Here is a 20,358-nt window from a genome sequence, read left to right on the forward strand (position 1 = left end):
TCCATTAATTTTGGAGCTGCCTCTCCCAAGGATGGTTCAGAACAAATTTGGATCAAATCATGTCACTTCTACAAAAAAAAATAGAAATTAAAATAATTTGACATATATTTCCCTTATTGGGCCCCACTCATCCAGCTCTAGGGGAGTTGCACCTTCCATTTATACAACATTTGATATGTTTTGCCAAATAATGCTCCAGACCAAATTTGATCAAAATCCATTCAGCCATTCAGGACAAGTAGCAATTTCGGTCCAGGTGAGCTAAAAATGCAACAGCAGACTAAACTGTAGTTTTGACAGAAATAATCTATAGCACAGACTAAAGCCTACAATAATAAAAACATTGAATCACAAATTCTCCTAAAATCAGATAATAACTAAACTAAGCCTGTCCTAACTCTACACAAAATGATAAAGCATTACTCATATCTTTCAAATTTCTTTAGGTTAACATAAAATGATAAAACATTACTCACATCTTCAAATTTCTTCAGGTTTGGACAGCCATACTTGGACTTGAGTGCAAGAAGGTTGTCGACATACTCAGACGATTCGATATCCTTGAACACTTTGAAGTCTTCGAGTGTGATCTGTGACGCGACCTCTGTTGTGTTGAGCTGCAGGAGGCTGATGTGCGCCTCCTTTATAAGGTCGGCCCGCAGTTCATCAGGGACTAGCGTCTCCGTGTTCATGTTGTTTTTGAGATAATACCTGAGTACACAGGGAACAGTACGCCTGATGAGTGACAATGAAAAAACACACAAGATTAGCCCCTGGAAACCGAGCCACTGTCTGCAGCGACTGTCTGGTGCAGTTTGGGGATCAAGGGGAAGTTTGAAGGTTGCAGGCCAATGTACTCTGGGTTAATCTGAGTTACAACACACTAGGTATTCCAGGATCTAACTGTTCAAATTCAAGTCAATCTTAACACTTTTTCTCTCAAAAATCATGATATTGCCAGTTTAAAATAAAAACGGACACAATTATCACCAAAGTTTAAAATTAAACCGGACACAATTAACATCAAAATATTTCTATCTTATTATCTAATATAAAATTTGCTTTCAAAAAATATATATTTTAAGTAAAGTAAGACATTATTTGAGCAGCTATCTCCTGGATGAAGATGAGGATGCAATCCATGGGACAAAAGGTTACACACACAATAAGGACACATTAACATCTAGGTCAGTTTCCCACCAGTCCATGTTGAGGAAAAAAGACTCAATATGCATTAGAACAAGTACCAAAATATTTGGTATCAAATTCTTTTTCTGTTAATTTTTTTTTTAAGTTTGAAGCAAATAAATTCAAGTAAGAACACAGCTAAATGATGTATCCAAACATCAGCATCAGAAATTGATTCAATTTAGCTTTTAAGTTTTTGGTGGTTTTATTATTACCAATATTTACAAGATTTACAGATGAAACATTCTGCCATTGTTCCGTTAGTTCAAAACAGCCTGATTCAGGATTGACGATGACTTGTGAATCTTAATGAATATTGAGTGTGACACCAACAAACACCACTATATATATATCAGTCATATTTACTTCAAGACAGATTCACTGCATGTCTAAGTCACTGACAGTGTATTCTAAAGAATGCTTCAAGAAATTATCACATATATATATATATCTAGCTATAAACCCAGGGGACTTGCGCCTTAAAACAGACGTACATGAACATTGGTGGGCTTACTACCAGGAATGGGCTTATTGATAGATATGGTAAAACAAATCCAGAGTATAGGAAAATATTTTTAATGTCCACCTGTAGCCGAGCGATTTTTCTTTGAATACTATGCAGTGTTTCTAGACTTGTAGCAAATAAGTCCCGACATGTAAGTCAGAATTAATATACCACATACATATGGCACCACACGGTCTTGTGTTTCCTGTTCTATAGTGCATCACACTAATTAACACTTGACACATACTGTCATTACAACATAATTAATTGTAGAATACTTTAGCAGGCACAGAAAACAGAAGGTGACAAACTAATTCATGTTCTTCCTTCTATGTATGGAGCCCATAGTAAATTATTATACAATCAAACCTGCCATAAAGGCCATCTATATATATGAAACCCTGTCTATACAGGCCACCTGTATAAACTAGCCCCTGTCTATACAGACATCCTGTATAAACCACCCCGTCTATACAGACATCCTATATAAACCAAACTCCGTCTATACAGACCACCTGTATAAACCAAACCCTGTCTATACAGACATCCTGTATAAACCAAACCCTGTCTATACAGACATCCTGTATAAACCAAACCCTGTCTATACAGACCACCTATATAAACCACCTGTATAAACCAAACCCTGTCTATACAGACATCCTGTATAAACCAAACCCTGTCTATACAGACCACCTATATAAACCACCTGTATAAACCAAACCCTGTCTATACAGACATCCTGTATAAACCAAACCCTGTCTATACAGACCACCTGTATAAACCAAACCCCGTCTATACAGACCACCTGTATAAACCAAACCCTGTCTATACAGACCACCTATATAAACCAAACCCTGTCTATACAGACATCCTGTATAAACCAAACCTTGTCTATACAGACCACCTATATAAACAAAACCCTGTCTATACAGACATCCTGTATAAACCAAACCCTGTCTATACAGACATCCTGTATAAACCAACCCCTGTCTATACAGACATCCTGTATAAACCAAACCTTGTCTATACAGACCACCTGTATAAACCAAACCCTGTCTATACAGACATCCTGTATAAACCAAACCCTGTCTATACAGACATCCTGTATAAACCAAACCTTGTCTATACAGACATCCTGTATAAACCAAACCCTGTATATACAGACCACCTATATAAACAAACCCTGTCTATACAGACCACCTGTATAAACCAAACCCTGTCTATACAGACATCCTGTATAAACCAAACACTGTCTATACAGACCACCTATATAAACCAAACCTTGTCTATACAGACCACCTATATAAACCACCTGTATAAACCAAACCCTGTCTATACAGACATCCTATATAAACCAAACCCTGTCTATACAGACATCCTGTATAAACCAAACCCTGTCTATACAGACATCCTGTATAAACCAAACCCTGTCTATACAGACATCCTGTATAAACCAAACCCTGTCTATACAGACATCCTGTATAAACCAAACCCTGTCTATACAGACCACCTGTATAAACCAAACCCTGTCTATACAGACCACCTGTATAAACCAAACCCTGTCTATACAGACATCCTATATAAACCAAACCCTGTCTATACAGACCACCTGTATAAACCAAACACTGTCTATACAGACCACCTGTATAAACCAAACCTTGTCTATACAGACATCCTGTATAAACCAAACCCTGTCTATACAGACCACATGTGCCCAATGTAACAAAATTCATAGTAAAAGAACCTCTATGTAAAGGCCACCTGCCTTTAAAAGACTACTTCTCTGCCCCATCGAGTGGCCTTTATAGACAGGTTTGACTGTACTTTTAGACATCAACTACTGATCCTGCAAGAAATGTTAGCAAACAGTCAAGTTGTTTTGTGTGCGAGTGTTAAACATGTTTGATGTTAAAGACGGCGTACCATTGGAACGAAATACAAAATACATCTGACACATGCTTTACTTTCTATTTCTATCCTGGCTCCGGCATTCCTTTCATCATTTAATTTTTCCAAATGCCCTATGACAATCAGATATATTTTATCAGTAGATATAAGTATTGCTTCCAGTAAAAGTGTTGTTTGCACTCTGTTCTGCATGACACACAAAAATGCTGAAGTTGGATAACTCTTAGAGGTTCATTTGTCACTGACAAAATGTCTGTCGTGCAGTGTTCTATTTTAGGTGAGTGAAAGAAGAACAAGGTCAGGCAAAAGAAGACAGACTGCATGCAGATTTCAAACAAGCTATGATCAAGCCAAGTAAAGGGAGACAACCTACAACGAAAAGGGTGGTAAAATGTGCCAAGCCAGGCCTGCATACCATAACACACCAGCATACGCGTATACATTCCCAAATTTATCACTCCAGAACTTTCAAGGTTGATTGTTGAAAAGCTTACAATTAAACCATAACATTCCTCATTAAATCCAGATCTTGTTTAAAGGGTAAAAATAAGTTATAGTTTGACAACAGCAGAAAGCATGTTATTTTACATATTTGTTTTATCTGTCAAAAGAAAGGAGGAGAAAAGCTAGCTGCCAAACACAAGTATGAATCAAAGGAAAAATTTGTCAGCCAATCCATCAATAAATTTTGTCCATGCACAATCACCAATACATTATAGCCAAAAACCAGTAATAATTAATAATTGCGGGCTTCAGTTAGTACCGCGGCCAGTTTCCAGGGGCTTACATACTTACAATAATATTCACAACACAAATTTATGGCTTTTTATGTTTCCAAAATACACAAAAATAAACATGGAAAATCTACATAAAATTCATAAATATATCTTTTGTTTCATGCTATCGAAAAACCGAACGATATCCCGACTCGATCGTAAAAAATCACATGCCTGAAACATACGGAAATAAACTGCCGATCGAATGCACTTGTACGAACTTGATTAAATACTCATGGTTAAGTTCACTTTCACAACATCTCTAATGAGAGAGGAAATCTACGCTTGGATGAACAGCTATCTTGAAGCCTATCTGATAAAGCTGATTGCAGCCGCTATTAACATTTAAATACTCATAAAAGATTAATATACTTGAATTAATTCATTCATTTCAAGTTTCCACAACATATTTACTATTCTACATGTCAAAATGCAGAAAATCTTTTATCGAAATTGATATAATACTTATAACTATATAAATATTTATTAAACAAAATGATTTTAAATAATTTAATATAAACATTAATTTTTGTAGGTGTATAAATTTTAAGAACAGTGACCCATCCCACAGGGAAGATGTGTGTTTCCTGCACCAGGCCTGACTCCCAAGGGATGTATTTTCTACCACAGGATACGGGCAGCAAAGTAGCTCAAAAGAACTCACAAACAAGAGAGAAAAATATCTCCCTCTCGTTTTTTGTCACGCCAATGTGATCTTATAATACATAATTCAACTAGCATACATCTGAAATGCTGAGGAACCAGTAAGGAGTTATTTCTCACGACTTTGAAGAAAAGAAATTCGAAAAAATCACCTCACAATGAGCTATTCTTTAGAGCTACTTTTGACGAGTTGGAAATTCTAAAGTTTTGGGTGACAGATATATACAATGAAGGACATCTACATGTGTGTTAGCACCGATAGATTTTGATCAGGAGTAGGGTGGAGGATAACGAAACAATACCACATCAAGGATTGAAATCGAGGAACGAAAAGGATTTATCTCCGGTAGGAATTTAAAATCTAAATAAAGAAAGCAAGTTTTCAAGGTAACCGCGAGTGGAAGCCATATGATATACCATAGGAAGGATTTTAGAGAGAAAAGCAGTGAAATTTAGAAGTGCATTTTGGACCTGAGAAGATGTAGAGGAGAGGAGGGATATATTTGCAATAATATTGTAAAGAAAAAGGTTTTAATTCTTTAAATACAAAATGTAAAAAGAACAATACCAGTCCATAATCAGAGTTGAGATTATAATACAAATGGTTTCAAAATTTAAAAAGTGTGACCTTCACCAGGTAACAAACACCTGTGCAATAAGAACAGATGTAACAGCGCTTGTGATTGGTGGGTTTCTAAATGTAACAGTACGTGTGATTGGTGGGTTTCTACCAAATCAACACTTCCGTTCCAACAAACATACCTCCCATTGAGATTCTGTCTTTCCGGTAAATTTCCAAGATGATCTGGCAGTCGTTTCTGTTTGACCAGACTCTCATTTTCCACTGTTACTTCACATAATGAGTAATTACTGAAACATAAACCGATGATTTTATACGCCTCCTTCAAACCAATATGAAAGCCTTCTGAGGTTTTTCATGCTATTATCATTTAAATCTCTCCAATATCTCTTAAGATTTTGTGAACAATGGCCAAAAAATTTGATGCAACAGTAAAGGTGTTCATTAGCCAACCTATAATGTAACTTTAAACTTTAGGTGGCCGGGTTCGATTCCCAGATCGGACATGAAAAGGTATGGGGTCACCTCCCCGACCACATGGGTTTTCCCCGGTTTCCTCCCACAGTAAGGCCCTTCGCCTGATTTCATCCGGGTCAACAAGCGTGATTAATATCAGTTTACATAACTTGTTTCGCAATTGTTGTAAAATAAATAAAGTTTACTTTTACAACTACGAAGATCTTGAATGTTAAACAATGTTTCACCATTGTTATATATATAGCTATACTAGTATCGAAATACTATCTGAAGTGTTTGTGGTCGAACAGATCTGGTTTCCTAGATACGAAATACTGTTAACTGTGTGAAACCTTTGAAAATACGAAATACTGTCGAAATACTGTTAATTGTGTGAAACCTCTGGAAATACGAAATTCTGTCGAAATACGGTTAACTGTGAAACCTCTGGAAATACGAAATTCTGTCGAAATACTGTTAACTGTATGACATCGTTGGAAGTCAATCAGAGACCTGTCAAGTGGCAGTCAGAAGTGAAATCCCTTGTGAATAGCTCAAACGACTCATAATCATTATTCAAAAACAACTTCAGAATATTCTAATGTTAACTTCAATTTTACTTTTGAGCTTTGCCTCAATTAAAACATCAATGACCTCAGTGAACACTTTAACAGTAAACTTACTGCTTATAGAAAAGTTAAAGATCATCTGATACGAAGTCTGAGAACACCCTACGAATTACATTTACTCACCTACTGGGGTCAGTTATACCAAACTCTTGTAACGCTAGCATCACGACTTCCCTGGCAGTTGTTTCCTGAATTCAAAACCTTCACTTACACATTCATTTATCATAATATTTCAAACATAATCAAATCTAGATCACACAATACCTGGTACTGTAAATTACAAATTTTTGGTGTCGACAAATTTTGCCGTTTTTCATCATAACAGGGCGGTTTTATTTTGATGTGTCTAAATTTGGCCTCCTATCATCACTGCGTCAAATTTTCGCAATTAAAGTTTGCCTATTTTTTTTTATTGTGAAGCTCAGATACGTCATCAAATTTCTCTTCCTTGAAACTCTTTCTCATCTTTGGATTCTCTCACAGTTGTAGCTTTGAGATCAAATAGTAAGCTATCAAAACCATGTGAACTTACCAGAGCTACAGTATTACAGGTTTACAAATACAAAGCATTATAAATACCATCTGTATATACCCAGTATATCTTGTCTTTATTTAAGAATGACAAAACAACACTTGATAAAAAAATCCTATTTTTTGTTTTGCTTTGTTTGTTTGTTTGTTGTTGTTATTTTTTTGTTTTGTTTTTTCAGAGAAAAAAAATAAATATTGTATCTGGAATTATTTGGAATGTTTATACCGCTGATGTTTTGAATTGTTGTGTTTTTTAAATTTTGATAATTTCATGCTGAATTATTCAAAATATAACCACAACCAAAATATTCCTATTAACTGTATTATGCAATTCAATGTCTTTCTGACTCGATAGCAATGGACAGAATCAACATTGTAACATCTGGGGTAAATCACCAACCTTATGAATCGGAAGAAATTTAAATGACTGGTCAGCTCTATAGACTTTGACTACATGGTCAGGGATGTCCTGCTTCACATCGTCCACCGTTAGCGATGATAAGTCTGGATTACTAGCACTTAAGTGGCCGCTCATTCCTGGGGATAGAGACGAGGCCGACGTGGTCGATGTCTGTCGGAGTGGGCCTGAGTACAGACTCTCGTCGGATTTGTTCATACATTCTCTGCAAAAAAAAAATCATACATTCTACATGCATCAGTCATAGCAAGCACATGTTTATTAGCTAGGGGAATATACTTGGATGAATAAAACCTTCATGTTGAGGAAAAAATTCATCTTGTTTTTCCAAGATTGAATCGAAGTGATAACTAGTAATGATGTGTAAGGTAGCATATAACCTTAACTCTGACAAAAATCACAGGTAGGGAGTGTAAGGTAGCATATAACCTTAACTCAAACACAAATCACAGGTATAATGTGTAAGGTAGCATATAACCTTAACTCTAACACAAATCACAGGTATAATGTGTTAGGTAGCATATAACCTTAACTCTAACACAAATCACAGGTATAATGTGTAAGGTACCATATAACCTTAACTCAAACACAAATCAGAGGCATAATGTGTAAGGTAGCATATAACCTTAACTCAAACACAAATCACATGTATAATGTGTAAGGTAGCATATAACCTTAACCCTAACACAAATCACAGGTATAGTGCGTAAGGTGGCATATAACCTTAACTCCAACACAAATCACTAGTAAAGTTTGTAAGGTAGCATATAACCTTAACTCTAATACATATCACAGGCATGATGTGTAAGGTAGGATATAACCTTAACTCTAACACAAACTACATGTATAATGTGTAAGGTAGCATATAACCTTAACACAAAATAAGGTATCACATTTGAACTTTGACCTTTTCTACTTGGTATTTATACATACCCCTCCATACTAGACACACTGGAATTACGAGGAAGGAATTTCTTGATAATATTTTTGCGACCAAGAGTGTTAAACCACGACCGGTCTTTCTTCTCCTGTTTCTTATTCCCTTTAGTTTTAATCAGTGGCGAAGCGAAGTCTTCTAGATTTGGCGCAGACAATCGTTTACTCAACTGACCACTCGCATCTTGTTTTTCAGATTTACTAGATCGATCTGCTGCCAGCAACATTTCTTTAAACTCTGAAAACAGAAAGACAAAACATTTCAACAATGTATTTCGGTGCTTACTTCCCCTATCTTTACTTTCATAGAGGCTTGTTCTCTCATTTGAATAAATATTTCATGATACAAATAAATAATTTCTTCTTACCATAAGAACTTTGAACAATAAGGTAATTATCCCTTGTGACAGACAGGAAAATTTCCTTCCTTGTTTCTGTGTAATTGGTTACTTTAATTCTGCACTTCTTCTTGCAAAGTGAGTTATCCCCCTTTACTTGTAAGAAATGTTGAATGTGACAGACAGATAAGTTCTTACCATATAAATTGTGACAGACATGGGAGTTGTCCCCCTTACCTAGTAGAGTTGTCTCCCTTACTTAGTAGAGTTGTCTCCCTTACCTATGTAGCAGACAGGTGAGTTGTCTCCTTTACCTAGCAAATTATACTTTACTATAACAGACACACGAGTTGTCTCCCTTACCTAGTAAATTATACTTGACTGTGATGGACAGGTGAGTTGTCCCTCTCAGGGTCTCTAAGGCCTTGTTGTGGGACACACATTGGAAGTTACTTCCATTCACTTCTAAAATCTAGAGTTCAAGTGAAAACATATGACATAAGAGTGAGTGGTATAGGAATACAGAATGCATGGGTTAGACAAGCAAAACTGAAACCTACATTATTGCATTCATTGAAAATATACATTTTTATATAAATAACGACTGTTAACATTGTAAAACAAGGAGAAAGTCTTCTGTAGACCCATGAATGTTATCCTTGATTCAGTTTCAGTTCAGTATTAACTAATATCTTATAACATCAAATTCTTTTTAATGAAGAAATATTTGAAGAAAAAACTCTTCTAATCAAACTCGAGAATTAGTATTGTTGAATAGAAGTCCAAGACCATGTTGGCAACAGCATCCAAACCACGCCCATGTTAGTTATTCTCAAATCCACCGCTGAATGTTACAGGTGTGAGAAGGCATGTATCGACAGCTATGTATGCCCAGGTCAAAACTACTATTGTTTTCTTACAGCAAATTAGAAGAGGATGTTTACAGTATCTATTGTCTAAATCAGAATCAACATGATCAGTATGTCACTTGACCATAATCAACATGTTGAATATGTCACTTGACCATAATCAACATGTTGAATAAATCACTTGACCAGAATCAACACGTTGAATATGTCACTTGACAATCAACATGTTGAATATGACATTCGACCAGTATCAACATGCTGAATGTCACTGGACCAGTATCAACATGAACAGGAAAAAAATGAAAATAATTATTTTGAAATTGTTCAATTCATCACATAATTAAATAAAAAAACATCCACCATTTTTTTTTTTTTTTTTTCTGTTACCCTTCAAAAACCTGTGATGGACACTCACAGTCTATGTCTATATAATCTGTGGTGGACACTCACAGTCTATGTCTATATAATCGTTATTTTCTCGCCCTTTTCAACAGAAGTAGCAATTAATGGAAGCAATTATTTTTTCAAATCCTTCAGTAACCAGTCAAACATAAATGTACCAGTGGAAATGTTTTCTGTTACCTGGTCACCCCTTTTGAGGCCAGCCTCATAAGCTTTAGATGCCCTCTCCACTTTAGAAATGAAGATGCCAAATCCCCTTTCTTGGCCCCCTAAGACTGAGAAATGAAGCACTTCCTCCCGGGTGGCTCGAGTTAGTGTCACCGTACGAGGGCGGGCCTTTGCCGCACATGCTATGTTGAGTAGCCGTGATTGGCCTATCATGGTCTGGTTAATGTATCAAAAGTTTGTATGCATGTTACATGTCAGCCAGATATATCCAAACCCTAATGTATCATAAATTTTTATTATTCTTTTTTTTTTTTTTTTCATATGATTTCTTCCACTTTAGCATGAAGACAAATATCAGATTTCAGAACAGTTATCAGTAATAGAACTTCAAAATTCTGTTTTGGAAATTATAAAAAAAAAAAAAAAAAATTTCGAACAAAATTTTACAGGCATTCATCATTCCTGCCATGACACGAGTTCAACTGTTCCAACTCGTGTTACAATTTATCATACATAAATATCCGACTGAAGAAATTATGATACATTAGGTTCGAAGAAAAACAGCTTTTCTGGTTAATACATATCTACAAATCGCACATCAGACAAATCTTGAAATGGTTTATATTGCCAAGAGTTATATAACAAAGACATATTTTAGCAAGTTTCACACATTTAAGGAATGAAATATTTTTTTGTGGAATTAAAATTTTCTTCATATGACTTCAAAGCATTTAAATTTTTCTTTTAGACACAGAAAGGACATATTCCCTAGTTCAGCAGCAAAATTTCTTTTATCCAAAGCAAAAGCAAGGAAATTCAGAATCACTAATTGTGCTAAACATTAAATCTCTTTTTAAGCAGTATGAAACATAATTTGCAAAGCACTTCTTTGAAGAGTGGTCAGAAAATTCAAGCTCTGGTCAACAGAACATTGATATCCCTTTGATTTTAATAATCCAATCTTAAAATAAAAATCAATTTCCATCTGACAAATAAGCTTGAATTTTCAAAGTCACTGTTTCAAATAACTTACGTCTGATAAATACTGAAACATATATTATATATATCCATATATAGATCTGTATTAATATATAATGATAAAACAAGAGGCTATAAATATCTTCCCTGTGAAATGTTTTTAAAAATTAATTTATGGTTGGATTTTTTTTTTCTTACATTAAATGAGATTTCATTTGCTAAAAATGAATTAAATTTTTCACTTGCTAAAAATCAATGAAATATTTCACTTGCTAAAAATCTTAATTGAATTTTAGTTTTTTTTTTCTTATTAAAAGAGATTTCACTTGCTAAATAATCAATTAAATATTTAACTTGCTGAAAATCAATTAAATATTTCACTTGCTAAAAATCAATTAAATTCCTTTCTCTTAAATTCTTTTTTCTTTTGCATCAGCCAAAATGCAATCAAATTAAATAGAACAGGAAATTATACATTATAAATAATGCTCTGTTTAGCAATGATGAAGCTTAAAATATACTTCCTAGCAATGATTGATATAATTCTACATAATCAACTTACATCAGTTGTACATGATATGTTAATGGTGAGTCTCTTTCCAGATAATTCCTTAATTGAAACCCAGTTAAGGTTAAATTTGTTAAAACTCCGAGATAAAAATGTAGTAGACAAATAATTAACCACAATAACTGGTGAGAGCGGAGACTTACCTCCCTTTCCAGGAGCTTTTCAAACTTCTCCAGGAAGTCACACATGCAAGCGTCCATTTCAAAGTCAATGAAATGATTGTTGACCCAAAGAAGTACAACCCTAGTAACCTGAAAATGTTCAATTCTACATTAATGGCTGTCTAAAAAAAAGTGAAAAAAAAAAATGTTTGTTTGTTTTTGTTTATCGTCCTATTAACAGCCAGGGTCATTTAAGGACGTGTCAGGTTTTGGAGGTGGAGGAAAGCCGGAGTACCCGGAGAAAAACCACCGGCCTACGGTCAATACATGGCAACTGCCTTACATAGGTTTCGAACTCGCAACCCAGAGGTGGAGGGCAAGTGATAAAGTGTCGGGACACCTTAACCACTCTGCCACTGTGGCAAAGAGAGAATGTTCAGATAATTTCAGACATGACTTTCTTCTCACTACAAAATACGCATTATTTTCAGAATAAAACACAAATTAGACCAAGACAAGGTCTGCCATTAGAGTTACAAAGTAATTCGTGGATGACACCAACATCTACATCTGAGCGTTCAAATGTTGTCGAATTATTTCTGACCTTATGGCAAGAAAGTATGGTAATCACTGAGATTTGGCAAAATTTATTCAAAATTATTTCAAGTTCAAAATGGTTCCAATATCATTTCTTATTTATAAAAGTTGACTTTTTTTTCATATTGTGACATACTTTTGGTCGAAGTACTGGATCATCAAACCACTGTCTTAGCCGTGTGGAGAGTTCTGACGGGTCTTTGAGAAACATACGATAACATAATAAGAAGTCTTCAACATATGTGGGGTCCACCACAGAATGGTCTTCTACCAGGTGCTGCATCAGACGCTCCGCTGTCCCCTACACAGACCAAAACCATACAGGGTTAAAGCAGAACACAGGAATTGATGACATCAATACACAGTACACAGGAAATGATGACAATGAACACACAGTACACAGGAATTGATGACATCAATAAACAGTACACAAGAATTGATGACATTTAACACACAGTACACAGGAATCGATGACATCTAACATACAGTATATGTGAATTGATGATATTTAACACAAAGTGCACATGAATTGATGACAGTTAACACAGTAACTGTGAATTGATGACATTTAACACACAGTACATGTGAATTGATGACATTTAACACACAGTAACTGTGAATTGATGATATTGAACACATATTACACATGAATTGATGACATTTAACACAGTACTCATGAATTGATGACATTTATCACATATATTACACAATAATTGATGACATTTAACACAATCTAAAACTTCCAGAAGGAAAAAGCTACACACATTATGTGTTCTACTGTAGAACACTTGATACTTAATACTACTAAACTGAGAAAATAGACTATTAAAATAGAATATTGGGGGCAAGAGAGGAAGATTTTTAAGTTGCAAAACACTCCGCATGCCTTGGGTTCGGTAGCTTAGGAATCTACAACCCTGAAAGGTTGAGATCCCTATCTTGCTCCAAACCATTTTTTTTGTGTCAGTCATTCTTAGACTTCTTCCTGAAAGACCTTCCCAGTACACACTGAACAATGTCTAATACTAACCCTGATCACAATATGGCCTCGTCTATTTCCGCCATCAAACACTCGATGTTCCGTCACCAACACAATGCTTCCCTCCTCTTCATGTCGCCGTGTATTCTCCTCTCCCTGTATCAAAATGGAAAAGTTGGCTTAAATATCTTGTCAAAAATAATTTCAACTCAAAAACATATTTCATAAATACATGGTAGCATATGGCAAATATTATCTCTAATTTATTAATTTTTTAACCTGAAAATCACAGTTAGCTGTATTGTATTCAGAATTTTAAGGAGTGTAAATGCCTAAACAGGAAAAAATGACAGCTTTTAGGTGGCAACTTTTTTGGCTTTCCATTATCACAAAAAATTTGCAGTCAAAGTGTTTCCCCAGAAATATTCATCAAACAGGATACCATCTGAATTACCAATTGGATGCCATATGTTGAGGTTCACTTGTTGAAATCCTAACAATCTTGATTTTTACTCAGCTATAGAGTTTAGCCTTAATTTTGTTGATAAACCATTGTTTTATTTACCCGATTGTTTTGTTTACCTGAATGATTTGTTTACCTGACAATATCTCGTTAACCTGTTGACGATGTTTTTACCTGGTGTAGAATTCTGTAATACTCCTGTTGAGCTACACACACAAACTGGCAGTCATCACAGACCGTCTTCATCTCTCCCTGATGATACAGCTTCTCCATGGTCGGCGTGATACCAAAACTGTCACACGAATAACACAGAAAATCAACATAAGAAATCAACATAGAAAATCAACACAGAAAATCAACATAGGATATCAACATTGAAAATCAACATAGAACATCAACACAGAAAATCAACACTGAAAATCAACATAGAACATCAACATAGAAAACCAACACAGAAAATCAACATAGAAAATCAACACAGAAAATCAACATTTAAAAATCAACACAGAAAATCAACATAGAAAATCAACACAACGGCAGCAGACATCACAAAATCTTACACAAAGTTTCAGAAACTTATAAGGATACCAAATCTCTATACAAAATTAATGCATTTTATACACAAACACTTGAACTATATGCAAAGATGAAGTAAATTCTAAAAGCAATCCCAACTAATTAGTTTTCGATTCCAATGATTCAAGTTAAATATTGTAAAATTCAGAAAAAAAATCTAAGTATTTTCAACATTCAATTGTCTTTTTATCACACCTAGACCTCTAACGATTTTTATAATAAATGGCAGGGGTGTCGGATGTATCTCAAAATTCTTAGATTAGAGCATACATCTACAAACAAAGACAGATGCATCCCTTTTCATGATGAAGGCGGCTTGGAAAATGTGTGTACAGTTCTTTAAGTTCAAACAGATTATTACTCAAATATAAAATACAGGGAAGAAAATCCATGTGTAAGTTCAACCCACCAGTCTCCCATGTGTAGGAATTCAATAGCACCATTTGGGTAAACTATCTCCACCTGACCATTGAGGATGACGGACCACGAGTCCAGTTCCTCTCCATGGTTCATCACTGTCTGACCCTGCTTCTCGACAACAGCAAATACCATTACGGAGCAGAGGGCACGCCGGATTGGAAGTGTCATGTTTGCAAACGCCTAGAAAATATGATTATCATTTAACGCAAATACAAATATATCGAATTCAGGTTTCATATAAGTTCTTTTTAAAGTATATACTTGTAATTTATCTTTCAAGAGTCGATTCTTTGGTTCTACACAAATCAATTCTTTAATGAATATGTTTTAACAAATATCTTCTTTAAGTCTTTGTTATCTAACTATCAAATAAATAATCAAAACTTTCTTTCAAAACTTTTTTACAACTTAAAGTGTTCAATAAGTTTGTTGTTTGTTACAAAATAAGGCAATGTTTTAGAAAACAGGAAGACGACAACTTGCAAAATCCCAAACCAAAGACTAAATGTATGATCCAGCCAAAAAATGTTTTAGAAATGCAATTGATAAAAACACAATTCCTATAAGAAAAAAAAAATTCCATTTCAACTCTGATTTCATATAAAAACATTTTCCTGAGAATTGTTTTACTTAGCAAGCCACTTTTTGTGTTTTTGTATTTATAATCGTTTTCTGACTTACTCTAAAATGTTGGATGAACTCCAGGAGAGTTCCAATGTCATCCTCGGTCCGATCCGCAGGGTCCTTCTGTAGACATTCCTGGACCGCATCTCGAAGCAGCTGTTAATAAATATCACAACATAATACATTATCATATCACAACCAACTAATCCTTCTGAATATTGCCACCAATAATTTTCCGACAGCAACAAAATTCTAGGTAAAGAAAGAAACGCCTTTCATGACCTATGTATCTGCTGAAACAAAAATCATATATGGTACCTTTGTAACTATAAGGTCTGGAGTCATTGAGTTTGATTTACACATTGAATCTCAAATTCTCAAATTCTGCCGTAGTTTTATCACTTCCACGAATTCATTTCCACAATTATCAAATTCTGCTGTAGTTTTATCACTTCCCCGAATTCATTTCCACGATTTCATAAGTCCAGATCCTATCTATAATTTTGTTTTAGTAGCGATTAAAAACATCAAACAAACTTTTTTTTTATCGTGGAAATAGTCTTTCCGTTTTTGTATAAGTTATATAACGGTACATGATCGGATCAGTTTTACATCCTTGTGAGAAAACCATGAATCCGTCAATGATTATTGTATAAAACACTCTAACATGTCCTGCTATCAAAATCTCATTCAAACTTAAAATTTCCGTAACCCTGTATGACCTCATATATATGACTGAGGACACACTTAGCCATAAACAACAATATTCTTGTTTCAACTTCTTTTCGTTGAAATACAATTAATCGTCAGATTATTACGCCAACGCATTTTGTTAACATGATATTCGACGCAGGAAGTCCTAAGAAGACTTATCAAAAGACAAGTGAAGAGCCCTCCAACATAGCTCATTCAATTCCTTGATACTTAAAACCAAAACATCACAAATTATACAAGGATTCACAAGCTGTAGCTCCGTTTATACATTAAACCCTTTCTATTTCGCAACTTTAGCCTTCATCTTTCTCGTTCCTTATTTCTACATACACTGCTATCCATAAGTTCCTTTACACCTTGCAGACAATATCTTAAAATTCATGAAATATGATTATAATATTGCAAATAGCAATGTTTTGTTTTGTAGTCTATGAATAGTCCATACAGTTATTAATTATCCAAAAAATCCTCAATATGTGATATTTTCCCAATATCATGTCTATTTTTTTCTTTTTTTTTCTTTTGCTAAATTGAGAGCATATTTTCACAGAGTAACAAAATTTTGAACGGGATAATTCATAAAATATTATGATACATCTTTTTAACAAAAGTTGTTAATGCATTTTTGAACTTCAGCAAGGTGGGTTATTTACATAGGAATTTGTCATATTGTCACTGAAAAAATGAACAATCTTCGAGAAATTGCAAAAATAAAGTTTGTGATGCAATGATAATATTTCAACAAGTCAAAAGAATGTATATAGTTTTTTATGGATAGCAGTGTATAACAACTGGTGTGTATATCACAGTGTCAACATTTTACTTCACAGCATTTTATATATACCTGTCTCAACAGAAGTTTACCTACATCCATAAGAGTTTACCTACATCCATAAGAGTTTACCTACATCCATAAGAGTTTACCTACATAGATAGGAGTTTACCTACATCCATAAGAGTTTACCTACATCAATATATAGTTTACCTACATCCATAAGAGTTTACTTACATCCATAAGAGTCTACCTACATCCATAAGAGTTTACCTACATAGATAGGAGTTTACCTACATCATTATATAGTTTACCTACATACATAAGAGTTTACCTACATCCATAAGAGTTTACCTCCATAGATAGTTTACCTACATCAATATATAGTTTACCTACATACATAAGAGTTTACCTACATCCATAAGAGTTTACCTAAATCCATAAGAGTTTACCTACATAGATAGGAGTTTACCTACATCAATATATAGTTTACCTACATACATAAGAGTTTACCTACATCCATAAGAGTTTACCTACATAGATAGGAGTTTACCTACATCAATATATAGTTTACCTACATCCATAAGAGTTTACCTACATCCATAAGAGTTTACCTACATCCATAAGAGTTTACCTACATAGATAGGAGTTTACCTACATCAATATATAGTTTACCTACATCAATATATAGTTTACCTACATACATAAGAGTTTACCTACATTCATAAGAGTTTACCTACATCCATAAGAGTTTTCCTACATCCATAAGAGTTTACCTACATCCATAAGAGTTTACATACATCCACAAGTTCACCTACATCCATAAGAGTTTACCTACATCCACAAGAGTTTACCTACATCCATAAGAGTTTACCTACATCCATAAGAGTTTACCTACATCCACAAGTTCACCTACATCCATAAGAGTTTACCTACATCCACAAGAGTTTACCTACATCCATAAGAGTTTACCTACATCCATAAGAGTTTACCTACATACATAAGAGTTTACCTACATCCATAAGAGTTTACCTACATCCATAAGAGTTTACCAACATCCTTAGCAGTTAAACACCATCCACAGGAGTTCATACAGGCACCAAAGCAGATCTTGGAGTATACTTTCTCTTTCCCTGAATCCTAACTAACCTTACAAACAAACCCCATGCTGTGTTCTAGTTATTATTTATATACAAATAAAAACAACTGATTTAAATGTGTCTGGAATTTTGTGTATGTACTTGTTGTTTGTGACCATAAAAGCATATTTGCTACATGAACAAGTGCTCTGTAAACAATCAAATAGAGTCACCATGTTTGTTTACATCTAACTGTTAATCTGATTTACATAGAAGCCTTTGAGTAGGTATATAGCGGTGTGACAGTAGCTGTTGTCCAGTAACAATATAGGTATATACAGTAATGACCGGTGTGTCAGTAACTGTTGTCCAGTGGTATACAGTAATGAACGGTGTGTCTGTAGCTGTTGTCCAGTGGTATACAGTAATGACCGGTGTGTCAGTGGCTGTTGTCCAGTGGTATACAGTTATGACCGGTGTGTCAGTAGCTGTTGTCCAGTGGTATACAGTAATGACCGGTGTGTCTGTAGCTGTTGTCCAGTGGTATACAGTAATGACCAGTGTGTCAGTAGTTGTTGTCCAGTGGTATACAGTAATGACCGGTGTGTCAGTGGCTGTTGTCCAGTGGTATACAGTAATGACCGGTGTGTCAGTAGCTGTTGTACAGTGGTATACAGTAATGACCGGCGTGTCAGTAGCTGTTGTCCAGTGGTATACAGTAATGACCAGTGTGTCTGTAGCTGTTGTCCAGTGGTATACAGTAATGACCGGTGTGTCAGTAGCTGTTGTCCAGTGGTATACAGTAATGACCGGTGTGTCTGTAGCTGTTGTCCAGTGGTATACAGTAATGAACGGTGTGTCAGTAACTGTTGTCCAGTGGTATACAGTTATGACCGGTGTGTCAGTAGCTGTTGTCCAGTGGTATACAGTAATGACCGGTGTGTCTGTAGCTGTTGTCCAGTGGTATACAGTAATGAACGGTGTGTCAGTAGCTGTTGTCCAGTGGTATACAGTAATGAATGGTGTGTCAGTAGCTGTTGTCCAGTGGTATACAGTAATTACCGGTGTGTCTGTAGCTGTTGTCCAGTGGTATACAGTAATGACCAGTGTGTCTGTAGCTGTTGTCCAGTGGTATACAGTAATGACCATTGTGTCAGTACAGCTGTTGTCCAGTGGTATACAGTAATGACCGGTGTGTCGGTAACTGTTGTCCAGTGGTATACAGTAATGACCGGTGTGTCTGTAGCTGTTGTCCAGTGGTATACAGTAATGACCGGTGTGTCTGTAGCTGTTGTCCAGTGGTATACAGTAATGACCAGTGTGTCTGTAGCTGTTGCCCAGTGGTATACAGTAATGACCGGTGTGTCTGTAGCTGTTGTCCAGTGGTATACAGTAATGACCAGTGTGTCAGTAACTGTTGTCCAGTGGTATACAGTAATGACCAGTGTGTCAGTAACTGTTGCCCAGTGGTATACAGTAATGACCGGTGTGTCTGTAGCTGTTGTCCAGTGGTATACAGTAATGACCATTGTGTCAGTAACTGTTGTCCAGTGGTATACAGTAATGACCGGTGTGTCAGTAACTGTTGCCCAGTGGTATACAGTAATGACCAGTGTGTCTGTAGCTGTTGTCCAGTGGTATACAGTAATGACCGGTGTGTCAGTAACTGTTGTCCAGTGGTATACAGTAATGACCAGTGTGTCTGTAGCTGTTGTCCAGTGGTATACAGTAATGACCGGTGTGTCTGTAGCTGTTGTCCAGTGGTATACAGTAATGACCGGTGTGTCTGTAGCTGTTGTCCAGTGGTATACAGTAATGACTGGTGTGTCTGTAGCTGTTGTCCAGTGGTATACAGTAATGACCGGTTGTCTGTAGCGGTTGTCCAGTGGTATACAGTAATGACCGGTTGTCTGTAGCTGTTGTCCAGTGGTATACAGTAATGACCGGTGTGTCTGTAGCTGTTGTCCAGTGGTATACAGTAATGACCGGTTGTCTGTAGCGGTTGTCCAGTGGTATACAGTAATGACCGGTTGTCTGTAGCTGTTGTCCAGTGGTATACAGTAATGACCGGTGTGTCTGTAGCTGTTGTCCAGTGGTATAAGTAAGAATGTTATTTATCT

General features: G+C 35.5%; 1 protein-coding gene across 6 annotated transcripts in view; it reads right to left on the bottom strand.

Moving 5' to 3' along the window:
• The window catches only part of LOC117339109 (rap guanine nucleotide exchange factor 6-like), a 116,681-nt gene that overhangs the window by 29,926 nt on the left and 66,397 nt on the right, over window positions 1-20,358 (bottom strand). For 4 of the 6 annotated variants that reach the window (XR_004535090.1, XM_033900523.1, XM_033900500.1 and 1 more), the window contains 14 exons: window positions 15,731-15,829; window positions 15,039-15,229; window positions 14,228-14,345; window positions 13,642-13,746; window positions 12,748-12,912; window positions 12,057-12,164; window positions 11,401-11,412; window positions 10,380-10,583; window positions 9,292-9,400; window positions 8,588-8,828; window positions 7,637-7,859; window positions 6,829-6,893; window positions 5,803-5,910; window positions 477-735 (listed from right to left, as the gene is read on the bottom strand). Coding sequence is in view for 5 of the 6 variants with exons in the window: in XM_033900523.1 (XP_033756414.1) it covers window positions 477-735; window positions 5,803-5,910; window positions 6,829-6,893; window positions 7,637-7,859; window positions 8,588-8,828; window positions 9,292-9,400; window positions 10,380-10,583; window positions 11,401-11,412; window positions 12,057-12,164; window positions 12,748-12,912; window positions 13,642-13,746; window positions 14,228-14,345; window positions 15,039-15,229; window positions 15,731-15,829 (2,007 nt within the window). In the remaining variant the exon portion in view is untranslated. The remainder of the gene's footprint in view (window positions 1-476; window positions 736-5,802; window positions 5,911-6,828; window positions 6,894-7,636; window positions 7,860-8,587; window positions 8,829-9,291; window positions 9,401-10,379; window positions 10,584-11,400; window positions 11,413-12,056; window positions 12,165-12,747; window positions 12,913-13,641; window positions 13,747-14,227; window positions 14,346-15,038; window positions 15,230-15,730; window positions 15,830-20,358) is intronic. The other 2 variants (XM_033900540.1, XM_033900510.1) reach the window with 2 other exon arrangements.

This window comes from Pecten maximus, chromosome 1, assembly GCF_902652985.1.
Source record: "Pecten maximus chromosome 1, xPecMax1.1, whole genome shotgun sequence".
Taxonomy (NCBI): domain Eukaryota; kingdom Metazoa; phylum Mollusca; class Bivalvia; order Pectinida; family Pectinidae; genus Pecten; species Pecten maximus.